This window comes from Lepidochelys kempii, chromosome 21 (genome assembly GCF_965140265.1).
Source record: "Lepidochelys kempii isolate rLepKem1 chromosome 21, rLepKem1.hap2, whole genome shotgun sequence".
NCBI classification, from domain to species: Eukaryota; Metazoa; Chordata; order Testudines; family Cheloniidae; genus Lepidochelys; species Lepidochelys kempii.
The window spans coordinates 1,339,954-1,359,299 of record NC_133276.1 but is presented as its reverse complement, the minus strand read 5'-3'; the positions used below and the strand labels follow the sequence as shown (position 1 = coordinate 1,359,299).

At 42.1% G+C, this 19,346-nt stretch overlaps 2 protein-coding genes and 1 long non-coding RNA gene across 17 annotated transcripts in view; 1 reads left to right on the top strand and 2 right to left on the bottom strand.

The window, feature by feature from the left end:
- RSBN1 (round spermatid basic protein 1) overlaps positions 1-11,415 on the bottom strand; it is a 56,492-nt gene extending 45,077 nt beyond the window's left edge. The window contains exons 1-2 of the mRNA XM_073319657.1: positions 10,942-11,415; positions 1,433-2,103 (exon numbers count right to left, since the gene is read on the bottom strand). Of these exons, the coding sequence (XP_073175758.1) occupies positions 1,433-2,103; positions 10,942-11,356 (1,086 nt within the window). The 5' untranslated portion in view covers positions 11,357-11,415. The remainder of the gene's footprint in view (positions 1-1,432; positions 2,104-10,941) is intronic.
- An 82-nt stretch (positions 11,416-11,497) lies between these two features.
- The window catches only part of LOC140901222 (uncharacterized), a 42,976-nt gene continuing 35,127 nt past the window's right edge, over positions 11,498-19,346 (top strand). For 3 of the 7 annotated variants that reach the window (XR_012155797.1, XR_012155793.1, XR_012155799.1), the window contains exons 1-2: positions 11,498-11,626; positions 19,196-19,301. This is a non-coding gene — a long non-coding RNA (uncharacterized lncRNA). The other 4 variants (XR_012155798.1, XR_012155795.1, XR_012155796.1 and 1 more) reach the window with 4 other exon arrangements.
- Positions 13,919-19,346, bottom strand: part of PTPN22 (protein tyrosine phosphatase non-receptor type 22) — a 37,995-nt gene continuing 32,567 nt past the window's right edge. For 8 of the 9 annotated variants that reach the window (XM_073319637.1, XM_073319638.1, XM_073319641.1 and 5 more), the window contains 3 exons: positions 18,672-18,702; positions 17,019-17,096; positions 13,919-15,698 (listed from right to left, as the gene is read on the bottom strand). In XM_073319637.1, the coding sequence (XP_073175738.1) occupies positions 15,634-15,698; positions 17,019-17,096; positions 18,672-18,702 (174 nt within the window). In that variant the 3' untranslated portion in view covers positions 13,919-15,633. The remainder of the gene's footprint in view (positions 15,699-17,018; positions 17,097-18,671; positions 18,703-19,346) is intronic. The other variant, XM_073319640.1, reaches the window with a different exon arrangement.

Genomic DNA, 19,346 nt, shown 5'->3' with positions numbered 1-19,346 from the left:
TGGGAGCTGCAGGGATGGCACTTGGGGTGGAGGCAGTGTGTAGTGTCCCCTGGCTGCCCTTACCTATAGGAGTCAGAGGGGGGACATGCTGCTACTTCCTGGAGCCGCAGCATTCATGCGCAGCCCCTGACCCCACATCCTGGCTGAAGTGGGGCAAGCCCCAGATCCTGCTCCCCAGCAGGAGCTCAAGGCCCACATTAAAATCTGCTGGCAGGCTGGATGTGGCCCGTGGGCTGTAGTTTGCCCACCCCAGCCTAAACAATCCATCTTTGCAGTTTTTAAAAAAGTTCCCATCCCTTATGGATGTGCGACTTTGCTGCTGTTCTTATTTTTCACAAGCAGCTGCTTAAAGTTAACAAAACTGGTTTATTTTAGTGCTACTATATGTTGCCCAGGGGAGGCTTCTGAAGTCTCATTTTTAGTTGCTGCTGCTTGTGAAAACTAGGAACACTAGAAAAGGCAGGTACTGGACCTATTAACAGGGAGAAGGATCCACTAAATGGAAGGCTGGGGAAGGAATAGCTTAGTATAGTGTTTCTCAAACTGGGGTCCTTAAGGGAACTCCTCGTGGGCCACAGGCCTTGCTGATCAACTCAACTTCCCCCCCCCCCCCCCAAGCTACTGAAGCCAAACCAGGAGATTTTAGGCGCTAAAAGTTTGATGGGGCAGTGGGGCTAAGGCAGGCTCCCTGTCTGTCCTGGTCACACGCTGCTTGTGGAAGCTGCCAGCACATTCCTGTGGCCCTGCAGGCAGCTTCCCGAGCACTGACTCTGTGGCTCCCATTGGCCATGAACTGCAGCAGTGGTGCTTGTGATCAGGGGCAGCGTGCAGACACCCCCTGGCCTCCCCTTCTTAGGAGTCACTGCCAGAGAGATGTGCCAGTCACTTTTGGGAGCCGCTTGAGGTAAGTGCCATTGGGCTGGAACCCGAACCCCTCACCTCCTCCTGCACCAATCCCAGCCCAGATCCTGCACCCAACCCTGCCCCCACCCCACACGCAAACTCCCTCCCAAGGCCTGCACTCCAAACCGATGAAAGTGAGTGAGGGGGGGCAGAGAGAGAGGTAGGACCAGGGGTTGGAGGGCCCCAAAAATGTTTAAATCAAAGTGGGGGTCCCTTGGGTTGCTAAAGTTTGAGAACTACTGTCTTAGTACAGAGACCTCTGTACTAGTCAGTAGGCTCTGGAATGGGGATTAAGGTTTTAAAAATTTCCTAATCAGACATGAATGCAAAAGATAGAGCTTCCCCAAGTACAGGCCAGGGACAACAACCTGGTACAAATACCATCATCTTCCCCAGTGGGTGGGGAGAAGAGGCTTCAAGATAAAATCCATGGATATTTGTATCACTCATCTCTTGTCCATCAGTATAAATCCAGAGACTAACAAAAAAAATTGTTGAATCTTCATACGTTTAAGAACATTTACGTTACCTGAGTGTGAAAATTTGAAATAGTCGTCGTTTCTATGTCCTTCTTGCCCAGGATTTCCATTTTCACTGGAGTGTTAGGGAAATTAAAAGCAAAATAATCCAGGAAGTCTGGCAAATAGGCAGCTGCCCCATGTACTATGGCTAAAGCATAGTAGGCTGCATTTTTCTCATTTTCACTGAATGACAAAGCAAGAAATTCTTCTGCAAATCTCTCCATCTCCACTGGAGACAAAAATGAGAGTTCATCCATGTAGGCATGAAGGACCAAAGCACCACCATTAGACTGATGTTCTTCATGAATAAAGTTACTAAATTTAGTGCCAGTTTTCAAGAAACTGCTGCGAACAGAGTGCTCTTGGTGAGTCATAAATGGTGTCTGAACTCCCTGGGGTACCCGATATTCCTGCATTCCCAAATTCAGTCGACACAGCTGCTCATCTTTCAGGTACCTGAAAGATTCCTTGTTCACTTCTGAGTTGTCACTCTGTCCTTGAGTCAGAATCTCTTTGTTGATGCGAGTAAGTCCGGCACAAACTGTTTGTACTTCTTTGTTGTACATTTTAAGGCGTTTCCCTCTCATATCCTCCCGGTGTTTCTTTTTCTTCTTTTTCTTTATCTTCTTCATAATAAGACTGTCTGCTCGCTGGGTTTTGCCATTTTCATCTGGAGTTTCTGGCAAAAAACAAAAACAATGGGAAGATTAGAGTTCTACAGTTATAGCAGATTTATCCAAAAAGGAATTAAGAAAAATGCAACACTTCCTAAAGCCACTTTTTTCAGAAAACTATTAGCAGGTTTCATATTGGTTGAATTTATTATATTAGCATGTTTGCTTTTGGATTGGCATACATGTAACAAAAAGCTGCATTTGATTACATAAAACACTAAGAAAAGCAACATCTAGTTACTATACAAAATCTTGAATGAAGAAGATCTGGCAGAATCAGAAACTGGAACATTTATTTAAAGAATCCAAAACAAATGAGGAACTATAAGTATCTTTGTTAAGAAATTTTGATTTAACTAATGACATTTTTAAGCTAGCTATTTATTTAAAAAACTCAGAGGCATCCTAAGTGCATCTTACAATTAACACAATAAATCATTGCAATCTAGGAAAGACTAGAAGCTCCACAAAATAGAAACCAAATAAGTGAAAGAAGCTAGTGTGGGTAAGAGTTAAACATTTAGGTCCCACTCTCGCAGGTGGTGTGCAAGCAGGCATACTATGCAGAGCAACTTGCAGATCTGGGGCCAGGACAAGAGTGTGAGGAAGGAAGGGTAAAGAAAAAACAAAACCCATCACCACTCTAATGTGGTAAAAAAAGAGACTATTAGTACAAGAGTTTATAGTAATATTTAAAAGGAAAAATTACTAAACTGACTAATCAAAGTTAAGTCTTCAAAGCCAAAAAAGCCTGTGGAAACATCTGGCAGGAAGATGGAGAAACTGCAAATGAGCCCAAGTTACACTAAGACGCATGAGATTATTGTCCTTAAGAAAAAAGGACCCACACACACCCCAAACGCTTTATACACTTCAGTAATCTACTTTCAATATGAGAATGCACATTCAAAATGTAATAACTTGAGTCCAAAATGCAACAGACCTTTCTCTGAATGTAGCATCAACCTAGTTATTTCAAAACATAACTTGCTGGAAAAATATTATGATGTTAACATTCCCATTGTATGTATAAACTCCATGTTGTGTGTAGGTTTCAGAGTAGCAGCCGTGTTAGCCTGTATTCGCAAAAAGAAAAGGAGTACTTGTGGCACCTTAAATTTGTTAGTCTCTAAGGTGCCACATGATGTGTGTAGAGGCTAGAGGGGAGCAGAAGATAGGAACTGAAGTACCCCTGTTACCCCATGGTCCTTGCAGTTCTTGGCCTCACTGCTGAATGCCAGTTAGTTTAACAGGGTGGTAAGTGATACAGGACTGAAGTTGAGACCCAAAAAACTTATTTCATAAAGGGGTCAAAGCCAATTAGACAGGAGTTTTGTTTTTTTAAATCCCTACTAAGCTTGCTGGATTCACACTGGTGAAAGGCTGTGCAGCTCACTGGCAATGCCCTAAGGCTGCCAATAAATATATGATCCAAAGTCAATGGAAGGACTCCCATTAAGGGCATGATCCAGAGCTGTTGAGATTAAGTGCTAACCTAGGAGTGGCTCCTACAGATGCCTATATTTAATATATCACTTATGTGGTGTTGACTTCACAACCAACATTAAAGTAGGGAATGCAAGAATTAATGCTACTTGTGCAGCTTCAGTTCACCCTTCACTTGTGCATATACAATATATAGTCTTCAGTTACATGATCACATATTGTTTCCCACATGGATTATCTGGATCTAACCACAGGACCTTCACACATGCTCCTTACACTTGTGCTAAAAGAGTAACTGGTACTGAAGGGAGTGTGCCTGGTATACCCCGAGAAGGCTGTGATAGGCAGACAGTAGCAGTCTGGGATTCAGGATGTGGGGAACTGCAGAAGCAGCCACCTCCATCCCTTTTCAGCCCAATTCTCCCTATCCCTCTTCAGACCCAACCACATTCTCTATCTATTCTCAGTCCCATCCCTGACCCCACCCCCCACCCCATTTTTTCTCCTCCAGGCCAGGTGTCATAGCTGCCTATTGTGGCTAGCAGGAGAAACTGCAGTTGTTACCCCCAGCCACACTGGATGCCTGAGAATCTCGGCGAGAAGGCTGTAAAAATGCATGGGTGTCACAAGAGATATGATACTTGGCAAGATCTTTGAATTCTTAGGTTTTCAGATTCGATTTTGAGGATGACAATCAGAAGCTTCCAGATATATTTGCCTGTTTATTACAGTTAATGCAAGGTGGTTGATATAGCTAGTCCAAGGGAGAGACCTATGATTAAGGCTACTATTTTGTCATGGAGATCACTGAATCCATGACTTCCAAAGACTGTCATGACTTCAACCCCAGCAGCTGGGAGCTGCAGGGTCCCACCACCTCCCACAGTGGCAGGGAGCTGTGAAGTAACCCTGCCGCCTGAGGCAGTGGGCCCCTCCAAGCTCCCAGCCCCCCAGGAAGGGGACAGGAGGACCCTAGAGCTCTGAGCCCCCACAGGTGGTGGGGACCGCAGAGCTCCCACCCTACAGCTGCCTAGTCCCTTCCCATTGTATCACGGATATTTTTAATAAAAGTCACAGAGAAGTCACAGGCTTCTGTGCATTTTTCTCTATTGCTCATGACCTGTCTGTGACTTTTACTAAAAATATCTATGACAAAATCTCAGCCTTACTTATGATCTATTAATGGGACTGTTTGTAGACAGCTAGCTGCTTTTTCTCCTACCCATTTTCTGATCTGCATTGGTTTTTTGTTTTGGGTGCACAAATGAAAAAAATTAGCAATCATTCAAGTCCTGTATAATTGAACTACTTTGGTGCAATCACTACCATTGCTGTTTGCTCCATCTTGATGTGTATCGGCAATTCTCAAACTTTTATATTGGTTACCTCTTTCACATAGAAAGCCCGAGTGCTACCTCCCTTAAAAATTAAAAAGAACTCTTTGTATTTAACATTATAATAAATGCTGGAGGCAAAATGGGGTTTGGGGTTGGAGGTTGACAGCCCATGACCCCTCATATAATAATCTCACAACCCCTGAGGGGTCACAACCCCCAGTTTGAGAACCAGATGTATATAGTTTTATAGGGAGGGAGTGATCAGAACATAGTTATCTGACTCTTATAAAATTCGGGGAATTGCCAAAACAGATCATTTGTTATACTGCCTGAAATCAGAGTGACTTATTTCACATCAACAATGCAAGTAACAGTAATTACCACTTAACCTCAGTCTGCTGCTAAAATTGTTATGTGACTGGAAGATAAAATGGAAAATGTTAGCCATGGTAACAGTATAGGGCTTTGTATTCCGAAAACAAAAATGTATGGACTTGGCTGAAACTCATTTGTATTCCCACTCGATTCACTTGCAGTACTGAAAGTTATAGAACAAAACAATTAGTGCCCCTAAATAAAATTTACTATTACTATGATCTACAAGAAGGAAGACCATGGCTACAAATTCATATAAACTAAATTTAAAGCTGTAACAATCCTGCCTTAGTGACTTTAGAAAAAGCTTACAATACACAAAATATTTAATAATTACTGTAGAACCTTATGAAACCTGCATTTTAGAGCTTTTCTTAGGTAGATTGCTAGAAACTGATGGTTTAAACCTGCATTATAGTCCTTTAAAACCAAGAGAATACCAATTTAATGGGTAAAACCAGTCAAAGCAAAGAATTAATTTTAATATTAAGTTTATATAACTATTTTTGAACCTTTGATGTATCAGTCTTTTGTGATGCTGCTGGTTATGCTTACCTTTTACATAGTATCTTACAAACAGCAAGTATAGCTGTTCCAATATTATAGATGGGGAAACAGATTGTGTCATTTTCAGTGTTATCCAATATCAATCAAACCTGTTAGAACCAAGGGTGTTTATTTTATTTTTAAAACTCCCAATCCACTACTATAGCTCCGTCTTTGATTTAGTCACAGGTATTTTTAGTAAAATTCATTGACAGGTCCCAGGCAATAAATAAAAACTCATGGCTTGTGTCCTCTCCATGATTTATAGTAGAAATACCCATGACTAAATCGTGGGGCGGGTGGGAAGGAGGGAAGAGAGAGAGAGAGAGAGAGAGAAAAAGATTACAAAAGAGTCTCACTGGCCATTTTAGAAAGAGGGAGAAGAAAGCAAAAGCAGAAAGCTGGGGGGGCGGGGGGAGAGAGAGAACACGACTCCACATTCCAGAAAAGTCACATGCAGGACGGAAGGATCCTGGACTCCCTTAAAGACTCTGACTTAAACTCAAAGAATGCTCAACAGTTGAAGCACATAACGCACAGGCTTTGTAAAAGTACTCTCAACACATGCGTGTCCCTGGAGGAGGTAAACAGTAAGCCAGAGTGCTTACAAGACTGGAGAGCTCTGGGAAATGGAGTGCCTATGCAGCTGGGGCACCTTGGGAGTCAGCACTGGTCCTGGGGGCTTAGGGGAACTAGACCAGAGGGCCCCACTTCTATGAAGGGGTAAGAGTTCATGCCTGGGAAGCATACCAGAGAAAGAGGGTGCTGGAGCCTATCCAGTTCAAGGGACGGCTTAAAAGCACATGGGTCCAGCATATCAGACCCAAAGAGCACCAAGGAGTATGTCCAGCAGGGGAGCTTTCCCAGGCCGGTAACACCTTTGTCTTCCAAGACCAGAAAGTAAGAATCTTTGCTCCTAGAGGGACTAGATATTTAGAAATCCAAGATGAGCCAACATAAATTGTAAGGTAATTTCAAGCCAATAAAGGTGCTAAATCTACTTATTATTCACTTAGAAATAAACACCAACATACTCCTGAAGTCACATTTTAGACAAACAAAAAAACCACAAAAAGAAAAGGAGTACTTGTGGCACCTTAGAGACTAACCAATTTATTAGAGCATAAGCTTTCGTGAGCTACAGCTCACTTCCTCAGATGCAAAAAACCACACATACACAAAAACCACACACACTTTATTGAATATTTAGGTGTTTTACTATTGCCTGAATGCAAAATGCTCTAAGAGGGATTTACTTCAAACAACAAAGCATAAGCTATATACTTTTGCTTAGTGTTCTGTTTTACATTTAAGAATTCCCATTGACTACTGCATCAACTCTTTTCAGCCTTTATCAGCATCAGATACCGTAAGTTAAACTTATTTTAACTGCTGCACTTACACTTAACCTTTGCTCAATATGGTAAAAAGAGTTTCACTATTATATTGACAATGCATTTGGAATGAGACATGGCCTGCCTGGTAGCAATACTTGACAGAGTCACGTAGAATGTCTAGTTTGAAATGAAGAGTTTAAACAAAGACTGCCCGTTCATCTAATAGCGGGAGAGAATTCTTTGCACCCCTCAGTTAAGTAGTGGATTACGGTTCTGGTCCTGCACTCCTGATGTCAAGAGGAAACAGAACACAGCTGGTGATTCTTTAACTAGTTCAATACATGATAATGTTACTAACATGTCAACTTGTAGTTGGATATACTTAACGTATCTAGCCATCTCTTCAAGATGCATTGTCTTCAGGGAGAGGTGTTAACAGATAGCTTGGATGGTCCATCAGCTCAGCCTAAAGTGAAGGGAACTTTTAGAACAGAAAGGAGGAAACAGGAAGTTGAACCAGACCAGTCACAAATTTATGATGGAAGGTAAACTATTTTATCGGTACACTAGAAGAAGGAATGTAAAATCCTCACTCCCAAAGCAGGAAAGAAAACCCACTTTTGCTAGGATGTATTAAGTCCAATTTCTTCAGTATTTCAGCTTTCATATTAGAAAAAGCAAGTTTCTAGCCTTTATGATTCCCAGTGAGAATGGATACAGTGTGGTTGTCCTGATTCTGCAAAAAGACTGCTCTCCAGTGCCTCTGAGCTTTGCCAAGCCACAGCTTGAAATTCAGATTCTGGTCAGTTTCACAGCCACAATCCACCAGTGGTCTGCAGTATTAACAGAAGTAGTAAAGAAAATCCTGTCAAATCTGGTCATTAAAGACTTGACTTAGATACACAGGAAGGAGATCTGTTGAAGATACATTTTTATGCTCTCTTTACAGACCAAAACTGAACAGCTGCTAGTGCTTTACAATTGTGTAAAAGCCTCCCTTGTTTCTCTTTATGGTATTATGAGATGTTTTTACTTACTGCTGAAATATCACCCAAATATCTCACAAGAGAAATTTATAAAGGTAACCCATCCTAGTATCCTGGTATTAAAGAAACAGCACACATGAAAAGCACACTCAGCCAAGTTGTTTTAAAACTAAACATTCCCAAATCATAATTTTAAATAAACAAACCTCATAGTTGGATACTATTCATAACAATTATTCCATCATCAAAATAAAATTACGGGAAAGAATGAAATGACAATTAAATTTTCTCTAAAAGTGCTTCAAGAAGAATTCATACACCATTCTGTTTGAATTCAGATATCTAATGCACACTTCTATACCCACTCAACTTTGCAGTCTATAGAATTAAGTATTTAAACTGAGCAGAAGTCTTTTACTAATTTGCATGATAAAAACTTCAGTATAGTTAAAATTTTACAAATATACCCTCAAATTACTAGAGGGTTTCAGCATAACATCTTGATGCTTCAGCTCTACTACTGGAATTCAGACCCACAATATGGAATTTTCATTATTAGCTTTCATAGATAAAAAGCAAGAGGTTGTTTTTACTATCTTAAAACTTGATAATTTCACTACTCAAGTATCCGTTTAATGGCCAAGATACTTTATCAAGTAACAGCTTTTATTTCATGCATAATCTAAAATGGACCTCTAGAGTATGGTCCAAGAGCATTATTGTAAAAGCCGTAATAGTTTGACATGTAGTTGCCCAGCTTTCAAAATATTTGCTCTGAGGAACTCTGAAACCAGGAATATTCTAGTAAGGCTTCTTAAACTAATGCTTACCACAATGTATTGCTATCTTGGATGTTATTTGCCTGGGAAACCTTTAGTTATTATGGAGCTTGTCATGGAGAAACAGTGATAGCTCTCCTAAATAGAAATATTTATTCCCCACCAAATATGCAAGTTACCCTAAATGATGGCTCTATTAGTCATTGCTTCTTACTTTCTAGAACTCCAGAATTAGTATCGTCCAACAAAGAGCTTATGTAATTCAAGGTTCAAAGATGTGCAGCAAGTAACTTCAGAATAACTTCGTAGGTTTTCCCACAAGCCACTCAGGGTACATTTACACTGCTGCTGGGCAGCGTGATTCCCAGTGTAGGCAGACAGACTCCCACAAGTTCTGCTCAAGCTAGAACACTAAAAATAGCAGTGCGGACGTTGCCGTACTGGGCAGCTAGTCCAAACCATCACCAAGTCACCCAGTGTTTGCCTGCCACTGGCCACCCAATGTTCACTATTTTTAGCATGTTAGCTTTACCTGATCTAGTTCAGGTCTGTCTACCCATACCGGGAATCTGACCTCCCAGCTGCAGTGTAGACTTACACTCATAAAAGGTACTTGTTCAAGTATTACAGATTAATAAAACTGTTAGACCAAGCAATTATTAATGGTACCTAAAAGTGCTGAAAATATAAACTTAATTTTTCCAAATTCAACTCTCATGGGCCTTGAAGTCAATAAAAGATATTATTTGTCTCTAATATTCTGGAACCAATATGGCTACAACACCACTGCAAACAACTGCTTGGAAAGTATTCGTTTTTTGTTTGATAAACTAACAAAATAATGCCAGTAGACAAGTTCTCATAAGCAACTCTACAATAAATTACAATGGGAAGAAAGCATCTGTATCAATATATTTATGTTTTCAACTTCCAATGGATTTAATTAAGAATTTTAAAGGGCAACATCACAATACTCTACCATACAGAATCTGGTACAGAATGCACATTAAGTCCATTTACTACAGGAGTCTGAACTCACTATTTAGTCTGAATGATATTCTCAAGTATACACACTTCAATATCCAAACACAAAGAATAATGGTACATTTAATCAGTTAAGTTCAGTTTAAGATCTCTAGCAGTACTTTTTATATCAACAACTATTAGGAAAATAAGACACTGAACAGTAAAGTTGTAATTAAATCCCTATTCCTCTGCGCAGAGTTAAGCCTTCCCTCTCCCTTAAATATTGTGATTTATTAAATGGAAGCCAAGACTGACACAGAGACTAACTCCAATATTAGAGCGCTAACACCACCGTGCCCCGCAGCCCCACTGAAAAAAATATGGGGATACAAAAACTTTATAGATGGATGTCAGCAGGGGAAAGCGGTGTTCAGTTACATAATCTTGAAGTGATGCTGCGACAAGTGGTCTAAAGCTAATTGTGCCACTACAATCCTTTATTTTAAGTCTCTTTAAATAAGATCACTTACCTAGTTTGAAACTATGACTTTTTCCTAGCATATACTGCCCATGCACCAGCTAAAGGACTGAATGTTAGAACGAGAGACCAGGCTCTTTAATCTTACACCTACTAGTTCGCTTCCACCAGGCCAAGCAACAGGCAAGTTAAGAACTACGTCCCCCCGTTCCTGAGCTCTAAGGAAGGCCGCCGAGGCAGAATATGGGGGTCCTCTATAGCTACCTGTTTGCCTCTTATCAGGCTCGCCGAGCTGCCGGCGAAGAGACACTGCACAGACCTGGCGCCCCTTGTTTGTGAAGCACTACGGGCGATGCTGGGCCCAGCGCCAGGAGCAGCCGAGCCAAGCCGCGAGTCCGCCACGGCCCGCAGCAGCCCTGCCTGGGCTGTTTCACACGATCGCTCAACCACGCTCCTGAGTGAAGGCGTCGCCGGGGGGGAAACAGCCCCATGGGCACCTCACACCTCCGTCCGCCCCGAGGGCGCCCCTCCTGAACACCCCCAGCCCCTCGCCCGGAGGCAGGCGAGCCCCAGACCCTTGCCCGCCGCCTTACCTCGCTTGCTGGGCCGCCCAGCTGCCCCGTCCCCGGTGCTCCCCCGCTTCCCCTTGTGCGGCTTGGCCCCGGCGGGATGGCCGGGCTCGGAGTCCCCAGCGGGGCGATGGCGGTGGTGGTGGTGCCGCTCCTGCTGCGGAGGTCCCTGCGGTAGACTGAGGGGAGAGAAGGTGAAGAGCCCCGCGGCGGCGGCGGCCGGGGGCAGGCCGGCCGGGGGCATTGGCTCCGCCGGGCTGGGCCCCACCAGGAGCGGCTGGCTCAGCCTGGCCCGCTTGCCGCCGACAGCCTCGCCAGCTGGTCCCCGCCGCCTCCTGCCGCCACCCCGGGGCCGGCCGGGTCGGTCCCCCGAGGGTAGCGGGGGTGACTCCTCTGGGCCCCGGGATACGGCGCGCACCGCAGCGACCTGCGCAGCCATTTCACAGGCTCCCTCACACACATTTAAATGGCCCGAGCGCCAGCAGCCAACGCGCAGGCGCCAAGTGACGCCTCATGGGAACTGTAGTTCCACCTGCAACGTCGGGCCTTGACGGCCTAGTCTCCAAGCGCATGCGTACACGCAGAGCCTGCTGGGAAAATTGTGCTGGGTTCTGGGAGAGAGAAGCGTGCGGCGAGTCACGCAGGCTGACCCAGTCACGTGGGCTCCTGGGGAGCCCAACGGTCATAACGGCCCGAACACCCGAAAGAGGTGAGGCGCGTGCGCCGCCCACACGGCTGTGCTGCCGTCCTGGAGCCAGAGTATCCGCTCCCCGTCGAAGCCGGCCTGCCTCGCCCCCGCCTGCCCCGTCGGGCTGGCCTCCGCGCCTCCAACCCCACACGCCTTCCCCTCAGAACCGCCTGGCGCTCGCGGTTCCGCCGCGGCCCGTCGGTCCCTCTCACAGCCAGCCCCGCCCACGCTGCCGCGAGCCAAGGGGCGCTGCGCTCTGAGCCCCCCGCACGGGCCAGGCCTGTGCCCGTAGGTGAGGGTGCGATGGGTCCAGCGTGTCTTACACCGCAGAGAGGCGCGGTGCGTGGTCGCTGAGTGCGGGCTGCAGCCGCCTGGGCGCAGCGGCGCCACGGTACGCTTCATCCACCCGGGGTGAGCGTGGATGCCCCGTTCAGGTTTTGGCCCTGGCCGTGCAGCCGCCCGGTGCCCGCACCCTGCTGTTCAGCTGCGGGGTTTACAGCTCTCCTCACGCGGTGATTCCGTGCGCCTTAGGGTGCCCGGAATGTAAAAACTGTCTCTGGCCTTTAGCTTGATTCCCTGCTTAAACTCGCAGAAACTATTTTATCTACTGAAACGAATAGCCCAAAGACTGAAATACTAGGTCACCATCCGACTCTTCAGTTAATCGCTAGAGGGGGCTCAAGAGTTTTCTCACATTAGAAAAGGCTTTAATTTAAATGACTGGAACTGAAGAGAGTAAACCAAGAGGTGAGCAGAACACCCACACATTTCTCTTACCCAGTGCAACCACACAGTTGCTTAAGAGAAAAAAAAAGAGTTTATTTGATGCTACATGGGATCTTTCTCTGCTACTCAGGATAATATATGTACCTTGAGACACAGTGTGCTATGCCGTACAGGTGCCATTACCCACACACAGCCACAAAGCAGAATACAGAGTATTGTAGAGATGCAAATCAGTTACAGTACCTTATTTGGGCTGGAGCCAGCTGAGTTTGGCAAGTCTACTGTAACATTTGTCAAGGCATTTTAATTGGATTGTAAACTCCCTGTTTGTCTCTCATACAGTGGTAGTCATGCTAACAGCACTTAAAAATCGCAAGGTGGTGATTATCTCACTATGTACATGAATCTGTTATGTTATGAAGAGCATGGGAACTCAGAACATAGTCAAAAGAGAACAGATATCAGTCTCCTGCTCTGTCAGTCTAACTTGGCGCCTCAGCTGGTTAAAACATATACAAGAAATGTTGTTTTGGCCATATTGCCCTACGCTTTGCATCCCCCCTCTGGCTTCCCTCTCTCTCTGTCACACAACAGCTACATGTATGCACTTTCAGGATTTGTCTATCCCCACCCTATCTATCATCTCTACTAATACTGATGTGTCGATTCTTGCCTCCCAATGATGCCAGCCTCCATTGCCTTGCCTACTAGTTAAATTTTAAAGCAAGCATCTTTGGGCTTACTTCTATGTTGCCCTTTGTGCTTGGGAGGAGCTCTCTAAACTCGCTATCTCATAATCCTTTAAATTCCCCCCTAAAACTCTCCTTTGCCATCATGTCTGTGAAAGACTTGACAGCTATTAGGCCCATTATGCTATCACTACTGTTTTATTGTTTCCTTGTAATCCTCCATTTGTCTGTATCCAGCTGTTGTCTCTTGTATTAGATTAGGGCATCTTTCATCATTGGGGAAGGAACCATATTATTGTCTTGTGTTTGTACAGTGTCTAGCAGTGCACCGTGGGGTCCTGGTCCATGACTAGGGATCCTAGGCGCTACAATTATAAAAATAACTTCTATGGGAATAAGAGGAATGGTTCTATCCTTTGAACACAAATGAAAAATGAAGATTTGATTTTCTGTAAAGGCCTATCTACAATACAGCAAAAATGAAGGGATAAAATTACAAAACACTGAATATTTGTAAAATGGATGGGACTTAATTTGGTTATATAAGCAGGCTAAGGCCTTGCAATGTCCATGACTATGTGTAACTAATGTAATTGACTCAGTTGTGTTTGTGATACAAATGAGCCCTTAATCTGTTTGGTTACTCACATTTTTGCTTTCATGTAGATGGAGCTCCCTATCCATATGACTTTAATGCTAGTAATGGGAGTACTTGTGGCACCTTAGAGACTAACCAATTTATTTGAGCAGTCTAGCTATTGGCACTTCAATAAACATTAAATTATGCTTTATTTTTTATTTATACAGTTCCAGCATTGGTGCAAGGCACTCTAAAGATAAGCATGCAATATTCAGTACTCTTTAAACTTGTAAAAAAAATAAAAAATAAAAACTGGTATGCTGGATAAATAAACTTTATTTTGTATAGCATCTTTCATACACATCATAAAATGCTTCACCAATTCAATACTCCACTGAGATTTTATGTCATACTTCTAGTTATTACTTTGTCAATATTTTTAAAAATAAAAGGCTAGCTGTCAATTTAATTTGTCCGATTTGATACCAGAATCATTTTTTATATTGTCTTAAGGCTGCTCTAGTTTACACTAGGCCTCAAGCAGGCCCCAGCTGTCCCAAAATTAGAAGAGCACAAAGAGGTCTTGCAGCCGTCTTTGTTCTCCTCCCATCCATGCTTGTCCCAAACATAGGATCAGCTTAAATGACAATCAAGTCACAGTACTTGGGAGTTCCCTTATCAGAAACCAGTTACATCCAAACTGCCTGTGGTTGTAGCATACCCTTTCAGCTAGTAAAGAGTAAGTTCTTCTCTGTGTAAAGGTGCAAAACAAAGGGATTCAATTTAGTTCAGTGGCATTAGCACTTTGGAGATAACTAGGGAATACATACAGTGAATTGATCATAAATTAGACATATGGTTTCAGTAATTTTTGCTATATTAGAAAATAGTTGACTTTGAAAAAAAATGCTACAGGTACTTTTAGGGCTGTATACTCAGCATTTGATCCACAAAGCAACTTGATATCAATGAGCTCTGTACATTCTGTTATTCATCACTGGGTTTTGCTGTGGACCAGAGACTGCATATGTGGCCCTAAAAATACCTGCAGTATTGTTTCCAAAAATCAGCTTTTTTTTCTGGAAGAGAGCAAAACATATTAATCTGACCCCATATATTAGCAAGAAAACAAGCTTTCCGATTTTAGGGGGGGGAAGTGTTCAGGTTGGGGATTTAAGTGCCAACTGTCAGCATGGAACTTTGTGTTGCATTTTTTAGGCGAGTTACAGACACATTAAAATTTGCACCATGAAAGCCCAAACTATCATGCACTTACATTTTGCTTGATGTGGACTTTTTTCAATAGATTATGCAGTGTTTACACATGCAAGTTTGGTTCCTATATGAACAGTCAGCATCTTAGTCTTCCTCTTTGGATAGAAACTTAGAAAGATAAATTATCTGATTAATTCAAATGGAAATAATTATAATGTTAATACAATCATTAAGAAAATAGATGAGTTCTGAAATCTGAGAGCCTGATTCTCACTTAGACCCTGACTCTACAAACACTTAAGCACATGCATAACTTTAATTATGACTACACATGAGTAAAGTTATGCATGTGCTTAAGTGATGGGAGGCTCTGAACCATCATTTTGCAGTGGTGTCACTTGATTGACTTAATTGGGACTTACTACTGTGACAGGAGAATCAGGTCCGTTGTCATATAATAAACTATAAAAAAAGGATATAAATTCTCCAAAAAATTTTTAGCCTGTTTTCAGAAACAGTTTTATAAGAAAAACATTTTTCCCTGAAATGTTTTTAGTTTACATCCAGATATGTTTTTAGTTTACATTAACTGGAAGGGTCAAGCAGCTTATGTGCATTTGTGTATCCCTCTTTATATAAAAACCATTTAGGAGAGCTTGTATGCTATTCTCTGGTCACAACCAGACTTTCTACAGCGAAGATCATTTTTAGTGCTACTGTTCTGATAGCAGTTCTGTAATGTGAAGAGCATGTGCAGCATGTTGGAGGGATATGACAAATCTGCAGTATTGCAAACCACATGCATCTGTAAAGTTGAATTAAATATTCCAAGATGGTGGAGGATTTCTTGGTCCTTTAGGTTTTGAAAATCGATTTGTAAAGCCTGGGAGCAAAAACAAAATATTACAAGAATACAGTAAATATACTACCTATATTTTATACATTGCTCATATAATTCCATAAGAGATTTGTTTCTGAAGAGATTTGGGTTTTTACACAATATGCAGTATATTACTTTAGTCATGTTAATTGAATATAATGATATTAAACAAAGAATGATAATGTTTATATAAGACAACTGCTGTGCACATGCAGTTATATTAAGGCACCTCATAACCTAGAAACCGTGTCAGGATTTGACTTTATGAAGTCTGTGGTAATATTAAGTTTACTCAGCAAAAGTACTGTCAGGTCAATGATCTAATTCAATATGCTGTCTTCAACAGCATCCAATATTGGGTGCTTTTGAAACATAAATGCATGTAATTGTGCTATACTATACTGTGGAAGGATGTTTCTTTCTGATCTCAACTTGGGATCAGCATATGAGACATCACAATTGATAGCTCTTAATTTTAGTCTAGCTAGTGAGACTGTGGATGCCATTTTCACATGAATGTTCAAATTCTTCTTCAATCTTGAAAATCTGTGTGGTTTTAAATAATATCCTGTGCTTGTGAGTTCCACAGATTAGCTGTAGCAACTCTTATCCTACAAATAATAGAATACAATAGTACTGTATAAGGATGTCTGGTAGCAAACAGGATAATTGAAACAAGCATATTAAGAGCATATCAATAGGATTATGCCAAACATCCTGTAGCTTTTGCTGGTCCATGAGTTACATGACATTAGGCAGCAGCCACTCTCATTAGCCTTTCAATGTGGAAAAGTTAAATTGTATCTTCTGCTGCCTCTTTTGCCACATTTATCTTGTGCAACATTTTGCCACAGAGCAGCCAAATGTTCATTGTATGTGCACCCTGTGTGTTGATACACAAGTAATATTTATGTTACAGGGTTTCTGGTCTGTCTAATTTTATCTTTATATAAGGCATAAGTAGTTTATGAATAAGTAATATATATATTAAAAATAAACTATTTTAAAATTATTAAGTTATAAGGTCACTTCAGCTTTAATCAAATCTGTAGTCTTAATTTTTATGCACACGCGTTTGCAATAAAATGACACAGACCACCAGGCAATTGCTGCAGGGCCTGGTAAGAAGTGTTTGCAATCATAATTAAGGCACATATTAAAATTACTTTTGCATCATACACTTACGCACCCATTTGGTGATTCATGTCACTTTCCTTGCCCTAGCTAGTAGCTGGGCTCCATATCTCTATCTAGTCTTTTAAAAGTCTTTGTAGTTAACATAGCAAAAAGTCCAAATAGAAAGGAATGATGTGAAGAACATACCGAAGCTCAGGAAAGAGCTGGAGTGGTTTGACTGGGCAGATTCTGGTGGTTTTGCCAGTGAAGATGGGCTACAGATGTCTAGAAACACATAAGAAAACTTTAGCAGCAGATGGCCACTTTAATTGCCTAAAAATGTCAGATATCAGAGACAAATAAACACCTTCTCACCTCCTGTGAGGGGAGGCTATATGCAGATTGTTACTTTAACATGAGATGTAATCTCCCTAACATACAAGCTGTATGGGCATGCATGAATAATGAAGATGTCATAGTCCAATACACTGGGCATCTTGTTTGCTCAGAGTCAGTTTGAAATTATAAGCTATCCAAGTTTTAAAACAAGTCGTTTTAATTTCACAGACTCAGCATGGAGTTAAAGTGACCATATAATCTTAGAGAGAAATTCCTTATTAATGTATGAAACACAGGAGGGAGTTGCATTCCTTGCAAGATCCATGACAGAGGCAAATGTGACTGTATGCCATCTTTGCTTTTCCTTACCCCCACCCAGTCATGGGGCCAATTTAGCCTATGGCATAATCTACTGTAGCCTTGAGTTTGCTCTAATTTGCATCCACTACAATAGTCTCCCAGGCTGGTATGCCATCTCATAATTCCTAGAGTACCTCAGCATTCAGGTCACCACCCCAACATGCCTCCTACTCTGGAGCTAGGATGGGGGAATGACATAGAACGGAATACTCTGGATGTATGCCACTTGGGAATACCCCTGTGCTGGAGGAAATCCACAACCAGTTTGTTAAGGCAGTTTTCCACCTGCTTTGTGCTACTAGAGTGATGGAAAGCAAATGGAACCGAGACCAGGATCTGGACTAGGAGTGCCCATCATAATGGGATAACAGACCATTGTGAATGAAAGACTGTCTTGGCAGCTGCAGTTAGAGAATTGTCCATCATAACCAGTGCTCAGTAAGAGAATATCCCTGTGGATATGGAGCCTGATCTTGCAGAACCTTACTTACACAAGCTGTCATACTGTTTTTGATAGAATTACTTTTGGAGGAATAGTATAGGATCAGACCCTACACTAGTCCTCCAAATGGTGGCAAATGAAGTGATAATATAAATACTACTAATACTCTTAATTCTGCTACAGGTAAATGCTTTGCTATTACATTAAATCAACACATTTGTTTTACAATATGTTTTTGGCTGTGACTAATTTAAAAGTAGATGGATCAAATGTTAGGATGCCTGCAGTTTTAGGTAACACTTTTCATATGACAACACCTCAGAATGCATGGGAAAGGCTGGGCAAAACAAGCCAAAAGATTGATTAATTTCTATGCACAGGAAGTGGGATGACAGGCCAACGCTGATTTCATATACACTAGCAACCTTGATCTTGAGTGAGCCCATTAGCATAATGGCTACATTGAGACATATAGATCTTTAATTAATTCAGTCTGTTAAGTGCATTGAGATGTCCAAAAGAAAGGTATTAAAGAAGAGCAACAGATTATTCATCCAGTCAGCTGGTGAGTACCCTCAGCTCCAATCAAGAGCAATAGGAGTAAAGGAGCCTCAGCATCTTGCTGGTTCAGGTCCTAAAATAGGTAACAGATCTGTTTGCTACATTACATATACCCCACCAGACAGACAGACAGACTTGTTGATGATCAAGAGACTTACTCTTTTTCATGTTACGTAAAATTTTCAAGCTCTGTAAAAAAAAAGTTTTTAAATTAAAGATTTTGTTGTTGAGAGAACTATTTGCATCAAGCTGGAGATCAGTGCCTGCTGGTGAAGAGAATTCACTGCTGAACAATCATGCAAAACAGCATGCATATATCATGTCACAAATGCAGAATCCTACAGTTTCCTTTGTTTGCTGGCTTACCTTAGCCAAAATGTAAACTTCCCAGAGTGTACAGTTAGAGCTGTTCAAGCTATACTTTTCTCAATAACTCTTCCCTGCAGCAAACACATTCAAAGGCTAAATGAGGGCATTCCCTAGAGTAGCACCTGAGATGGGGGTTGTTGAGGAGTGGAGTCTGTCCCTTAACTGGGAATTGAGGCCCTACGTGAGCAGCTTTTCTGAGAAGAGTTGGCATGGTACATGGAGAACTGATCGCAGTTAGGCAGCCAGTTACATAGCTCGACAGATTGCTTTTGTTCCTGTTGTGCAACTGTGAATCTTTTCTTCTTTCCTGCAGCTCTGTTTGCAGTGTCACCACAGAATATACTGCCTGAACGCATTCTCTTGTCATAAATACAAGAAGTCTCAAACCCAGGACTCTTTTCTCCTGTCATCTACATGAGGTAAGTGATAAGAAAATAACAGCTACCGCAGCTAGAAAGCTGGAA